The 7,370-nt window shown below is 40.8% G+C and overlaps 1 protein-coding gene across 1 annotated transcript in view; it reads right to left on the reverse strand.

The window, feature by feature from the left end:
• The window catches only part of ITM2A (integral membrane protein 2A), a gene marked incomplete at its 5' end in the record, with an annotated part of 7,418 nt that extends 3,504 nt beyond the window's left edge, over nt 1-3,914 (reverse strand). Inside the window, 4 exons of the mRNA XM_010286099.1 lie at nt 1-150; nt 1,261-1,371; nt 3,365-3,553; nt 3,783-3,914. Of these exons, the coding sequence (XP_010284401.1) occupies nt 1-150; nt 1,261-1,371; nt 3,365-3,553; nt 3,783-3,914 (582 nt within the window). The remainder of the gene's footprint in view (nt 151-1,260; nt 1,372-3,364; nt 3,554-3,782) is intronic.
• Between the last annotated feature and the right edge of the window lie 3,456 nt (nt 3,915-7,370).

Raw genomic sequence — 7,370 nt, forward strand, 5'->3', positions numbered from 1 at the left:
CATTATCTGGTCTCTGCGTTGAAGTCTGAACGTCTCTTTTCCAACACAGAGTTGGTAGATGAAGATACCCAAATCAGACACATTATCTATCTCCTCTGTAACCACCATTTCTTCACGGACTAGGTAGGTCTGAGGCAAGTAAGAACCAGTCTAAAAGAAAAAAGCTTGAGGTACAGTATTCTGCTAACAATGGACAAACATCACTACATTTTACTTTTTGCTTTGGAAGGGCTTCAAGCACTAGATTTCAGCTTTCCTTCTTTTTGATACCAAGATATGCTAGTCTGGAACAGCTGCATACCCGAGAAGCTAAAAACTGACACAGGCTGTTTCAAATAGTTGCAGTTACATCCAAACAAAGCAGAATTAACCTTAAGCAAACATAAATAGAACCTGTTCAAGTTTATTTGTATGCAACAAAGTTTGCAGTTAACAGAGGAGACAAAGTCTTAGGAAATCTTCCATGTTTAAGGCAATATATTTCTAATGCAAAAACAAGCAATGCAACCTACAAAAGCTAAGTCTTTACTATAACATCACAGCAGTATTGAGAATACCTCCCAACCCTCATGACCAACTCCTAAAAATTGGGGGCAAGGAGATGCACTTAAAGCTTGTCTTTGTGAAGCTAAAGAAAATGAAACATCAGGCAGCTTCTAGCACTAGGTGTAGAGGAGTCAATGACTTTTCTGAAAAGTACATTTGACACACAACAGCTCAGTACTGCATTTAATTTGAAAGTAGCAGCAAGCTCTATCAACTTGACCCATAAGATAAGTCTTCTTGGAAAAAATACCAGTTTTAGTCACTGAAGAGTCAAGAGGGCTTGCGGTGAGCTCATAACTACAGCACCAATAAAACAGAACAAAGTTAACATTGTTTTGGTGGGGTTTTTTTTCCCTCCATTAAAACTCTCATGGGGCAAGCGAGCTTTCCGGTAGTAACTTTCAGGTTTAGGCTTTCAATGATATTTGAAGCTTTATCAAATTCCTATATAATAGCTAAGTTTAACCTTATTTGCTAGTTGCTTTCAGCTTTCATAAAGCTAGGTATTATTAAGAGCATTAAGCATGAATCTACTCAACATAATATATACTGACAGCTGGCTTTAACTTCAGTACAGTGATTGAGCCAGGGGGATTATGCACTTTGATGGCAAGAGGACTATTCTAGCAAGAGACCGTAGTTCAGGAGCAACACATAGCATTCTTATCAAAAGTGATCTTGTCAGCATAAACAAACAGTAAAATTTCCACGTACCGCCAGCTTTGCGAAGAGATCCATCAAATTTCTTGGCGGCATAACTATGGATGTGTTCAGCGGAATCACATAGCAGTTACCCAGTTGCAAGTCAAGATATGCTGTCAAAAGCTATTTTGAAAACACATTTTCAATTAGTTAAGCATGGCCGTTGACTATTAGAACACAGTTCTCCAAGGACTAAGAAGGAAACTCAAAAAGCTGGAGATCATGCACAGCTAGTATCAAAGCGATACATTCAGGAAGTGTCTAGTATAAGAACTTTGCTAATTACCACTTTTGCAAACAAAAGTGGTTACAGCTATGGTTTACAGCAAGACTTCTGTACAGAAGTGAGAGCTGACTATAAAAGCTGTTTCTATCATAATTCTAGACAAGCACAGTTTGTGTTAGTACAGAGGAAGTACTTGTTTGTTTTTGAGAGCATACTCACAAGTCCAATTAAGCACCGTGCAAACAAAAGGAATCCAACTGCTGATAAGCAATCATCCCCTGTAAATAGTTCTTCAGAAAAAGTACGTCTCTAGAAAGTCACACCAGCATTGCTGCTGAGTGACAGAACTGCAGAGACTAAAATTACCAACATACTACTTGTTTTATTATGTCTTTGCACAGCACTTAACCAGAATCAACTGAAGTTCTTCAGTTGCCTGATCCTTTACATTATAGCCAAGATTCTGTCAAGACAACACAGATAAAAAGCTGCACATACTGCAAACGCAGGTGGCACAGCTTGGCTGCGTGGCATTCCATGCTACTGTTAAAGGCAGCACATCCAGAGGTCAGTTCCAGTGTCTTTACCATGATTGTATCTGCATTGCCAAGGTTTGATTTACAAACAACCTACAAGAGCTTTTAGAGCTGACTAAGGATAACCATTAATACTGTTAAATATTAATATAAATATAAATATAAAAATATCAGTGCAACTTCCATTAAAAAAGTCAAATTAAAACAATCCTTTCTTCTTTGCTTCAGAGAAACTACATGGAACTAACAGAGTATTTTCAAGTTTTAGTTTTCAGCCACTTGAAGTGATTTTTCAATTCACTTATCCAAGGCCCATACTTGTTTGGAATTCTACATTTTGCTGTAACATAGTTTAACAGAATCTTAGACCAAATCCTCAGTTTCCCCATTTCTTAAGTCACATCCACAACGTTCTACCCTCACTTTCCTTTACATAGGATTCATGACGAAAGAGCAAGTGTCACTACCAGACATCCTATGGGCAACAATATTTAAAGTTGTGTAGCCCTGAGACTGCATAGTTCTGAGAAATGATCCCGTTAAGAGTCACTGCGGGTATGAACTCCTCTAACATTGTAGGGAAGAGATCGTGCCTCTGTACTCAGCACTGGTGAGGCCACAACTCAAATATTGTGTTTGGTTTTGGGTCCCTCACTACAAGAAAGACATTGAGGTGCTGGAGTGTGTCCAGAGAAGGGCAACGAAGCTGGTGAAGGGTCTGGAGCACAAGTCTGATGGGGAGCAGCTGAGGGAACTGGGGGTGTTCAGTCTGCAGAAGAGGAGGCTGAGGGAACCCTCATGACTCTCTACAGCTACCTGAAAGGGGGTAGTGGTGAGGTGGGGGTTGGTCTCTTCTCCCACGTAACCAGCGATAGGACAAGAGGAAATGGCCTCAAGTTGCGCCAGGGGAGGTTTAGATTGGATATTAGGAAAAATGTCTCTACTGAGAGAGTGGTCAAACATAGGCACAGACTGCCCAGGAAGGTGGTGAAGTCACCATCACTGGAAGTGTTCAAAAAACGTGTAGACGTGGCACTTCGGGACATGGTTCAGTGGGCATGGTGGTCTTGGGTTGATGGTTGGACCTGGTGATCTTAAAGGTCTTTTCCAAACTTAATGAGTCTGTGATTCTTTTAACTTCTGCAAGGGAGGAGTGTTAAGTCTACTATTATAGAGTTAAAAGGTTCAGATTTCCCACACTTAAACCCATCCCCAAAGAGAGAAGCTTGCACTGCCAGTAAGCTTTAACAGCTCCATGATTTTCATTCTTAAGAGCTTTATGATGACCACCCCCTCCACAGTTTCCCAGTGAGCTACAAGACTAGTTATTTCTTACCGTGTCACATATACTCACCCTATCGAAGTCATGAACGATCGCTGCTGGATCACTGTCCGAGAACTTTGGAACAGGCACATCAATGATGGCTATGTTATCATCTTCTCGAATGTCAGCTTCTTCAGCAATAGGGAGGAAGTAAGGTTCTACCGCACGATCACGATTTTCGTTTTCAAAGTAACACATTTCACCACGGTACACCTTATGCTGAAAGTAAGAGCAAGGCTAGTTATTTCTACGGCAAGTGTTGCTTTAAAACTGGATTCCAAACACTTAAAACAAAGCACAGGTCTGTCACACCTGGAGCTCTTCTAAAGGACAAAGCAGTCTTCATGTCCTAGTTATTGACTGTTTTCTATTACAGCGGTAATCCATTTATAATTACACTTTTTTTATTCAGTAATGCTGAAAAAAAAAAACCACCCTTTCACATTACCTTAGGCATGAAGTACTTGTAGATGCAGGCTCCACCGACAACAACTCCTGCCAAGATGAACGCTAGACCCAGCAGAGTCAGCAGACATCTTCCAGATGAGTTTTCACCTCCATGTGTAGCAACTTCTGGATCCTTTAAATAAAGGGGGATGAGAACTTAGAAAGTGTAGCTACTCTGATTTTAAAGTAAGCTGTTATCTACTGCTTCCCTTTGACCTATCATCTTCTGTTTCTTCTGTGTGTGCAGTAAGAATTGTAAGTTAAGCATCATATAATAAGAAAACACTTACATGAAATACTATTGCATGATATTAGAAACTGTTTTCAAACAGCACTGAAAGAGGGTATTTTCTTAGTTAAAGCATGCTTTCTAGACAAGCCTTTATCCAGAAACTATTTGAGGTGTAAGAATAAGAATAAGAATTTAATAAGAATTAAATAACTGTAACAAAAGACAGTGCTGCAGCTGCAATACAGTACAAGGAAAGCAAGGTTTGTAGAGCAAGGTCATTTTAAGGTACACAGTGTTTTCAGGCCTCTTCCCAAAAGCCTATTTCCTAGCTACCTCTTGCTATCAGACTAAGATACCATTACTCCTCCTTACAAAGCTGGATAACAGTAAAAGTTAAGATGCAGCTTTGTTTACTAGATGGGGAACATCTGACACTTGAGTCAAACATTCAGGTTTTAGAACTTTTGCACATTACAAGTGAAGTCTACTATGAAAGAGAACCACTCATCAGCTTAAATGCAGCTTCAAATTATGCCAAATAAAAGTAAGTCCCTGCAGCACATCCTAGCTTGCAGCTTCAAAATACTCTCTCTCCCACCCCAGACCCAGGGAACTTTTGGTTCTAGCAGCCTAAAACTTAATCTCTTTAGTTCAGTATCTTGTTTTTCCTCCCCCCTCCATATTCTCTCAAACGGAAGATGACTGCATCCAAAGGAAACCACTATCACCATCACGTAACACGGCAATGAGTTGTGTAATACCGATTGCAAAGTTAGTAGTGGTTTCTGAATGGCAAGTTTAACACTCAAGAATTCTTTTAGTGCCTTTCTAGACTTCCAGGTGAAAGGCTCACATAAGCCAAGTTGAGAACAGCAAAAGTACTGTCAAATACTAAACAAACAGAAGAGATGTTCCCTTTGGGCAGAGGCACACTGGTTTTGGGTCTTAAAAAAAAAGAACAAAATACACAAAACCAAACAACCCCCAATTTAGATAATCTATACATTTGGTCAATTATGTCCCTTTAGTGATTCATGACTGCAGTATTTAGGCAGCTCACTTTCAAGACCTGCTCTTTGTACTAGCCAGGAAGAAAAACTCAATTTCACAGCAAAACATTTTTTCCCTCCTGTTGTTCCTAGAGTCAGTAGCTAGATTTAGCACAGCAGCTTCCATGGCCTTTCTCTATTTGGGTCCCACTATTTGCACTCCTGTAGAACACAATATATTTAAATGACATATGATCACAACAAGCCTCAGTATTATTATAAAGGTTGCAGATATTTCCGTGCTCAGCAAGATATAGCAGTGCAAAAGTCAAACGCATCAGCTATGCAAGTACTGACACAAAAAACAAGCTGTTTTGCGAAAGTCAATACTCCTACATTCCACTCTTGCATCCTCCAAACAGAAAAATGTTGGTTCAGCAAGACATAAGCCCCTACAATTGGCTAGTTAAGCATTTGTCAAAAGAAACCACAAAAAAACAGTTTCAAGTCAGAATTATGCCACATTTATAATGCCATTATATGAAAACCATCTTTCAGACTTAACTGGCTTTTAAGATCAAGACTAATTCTGTTCTCTTCATATTCTGCCACCTTCATCTACACCTTTCAGTAATTTACTCATCTAGCCTATCATTACTTGAACACAGCAGTCTGCAGCTGGTTTTGGCACCACAGACACCTCAGTGCTTGGATGACATCAACATGTAATTAGCTACACTTGCACTACGCGTATTTCAAACAAAGCAAAGGTATTTATCATTTAAGAAGCAAGGTAGGCAGCCTGAATCTGAGAAGGAAGAGTTGACAGAGCTGATAAGAGAACACAATACCAAGACTTTGCTCCAGTAGGTTGCAAAGCCCCTGCTCAAAAATAATACAAGTAATTAAAAAACCTGCAAAGATAACGCAGTTCTAAGCTGTCCAGTAGCAAGCAAAGCAAACTAGGATTAAGAGAGGAGAAGAAAAAAATCACTCGTATTAACACCTGCAGCTAGCTCAAGAGACAATGTTAACACAGTCAGCTCCAAAGAATCTGCAGGGAGAGTATTCTGCAAGCACAAGTGTTTTGTGCAGATATTCTAGGGGACTTTTATTGTGCTGTTTCAGCCAATGTTAGCCAGTAAGCTTGTTTGCTCTGCACAAATATTCCAGCAAAAGCAGACATTAACAAGCACTAGAACAAGTTTGTCCTGGAGTAAAATTGTGAACTTTATGTTTACATGCAACTCTAGGCACTGAGGTCAGAGTGAAGAGTTGTTAAAAAAAAAATGCTCAAACACAGAGAATATTATGACAGGTATTACAAAACAGCATGAGTAGCTTCTAAATTGAGAAGAGCAGCTATCATGAGATGAAAAGAAAGGGTGTAAGTGTATATTAGAACTACAATACTCTGACTTTGCATGGTACAGGGCCAGTAAAAATATGTATAAGAACTTGCCTCAGGAGTAGCCAATGAGTTTGTCCTACAAGAAACTGGACAGGCTAATGACATTTTCAAAATTTAAATTACTCCTTTAATTACATTGTTTCACTACTTTCTCCCCCTCCTCTTGATCTAGTAATTCAGTGCGACTGTATTAACCGTGCACACATACAACTGTTACAGCTCAAAAGAGTCCACGGAACAGTAACAGCACTCTGCACCCCTTCTCCTTTTAATCGGAGGCTGTTTCAGGTGAGGGAGAGGCTCTGTCGGCTGGAAGGAAAGCTGCTCTCTGGAATTTTTTTCTCCCCTTCTAACTGGAGCCCAAGTTCACAGGTGTTTGTTTTTTAATAGTCCCACTCCTTGACTACAAATAAACTCAGTCCATCCCATATTCCTCCTCTAGGGCTACTGATTTATTTACCTAGCAGCTAGTCTTCTTCATCTGACTAAAAACGTCAGCAGCTAAGCAAGACATCTTCAGAATAAAGTCTCCCGCATATTTGGAAAGTTAAACTCAAGTCAGCAACACAGCAACTCGTTAGGAAGGAAAAGCCAACCGCAGAGTACTTGCCTGGGTTTCTATTTAAAACCCTTTATGGCAGGTTTCTTAATTTAAGCTAGACACACCAGGAGCCCAGACACCTCACCGCAGCCTGCTCTCCAACTCGCTGCCTACGAGGGTTTCAGAGCAGCAGCGGGCAGAGGTCGAGCCCCAACCCACTTTCTTTGCTCGGAAGATGCAAACCAGCTCTTTCCTGGGAGGGGGAACCGGGCTGCCACCGCGGGCACTGCGCCTTCCCCCGGGCCGCAGCCCAGTCCCGGACTCACCCGCTTGCCAGCTACTAAGGTTTAAAACCCCGTCAGGAAACACGGTCCTGGCACGGGCCCAGCTGCCAGATAAACAGCCGGGCCTGCCCC

This window comes from Phaethon lepturus, unplaced genomic scaffold (genome assembly GCF_000687285.1).
Source record: "Phaethon lepturus isolate BGI_N335 unplaced genomic scaffold, ASM68728v1 scaffold54530, whole genome shotgun sequence".
Taxonomy (NCBI): Eukaryota; Metazoa; Chordata; class Aves; order Phaethontiformes; family Phaethontidae; genus Phaethon; species Phaethon lepturus.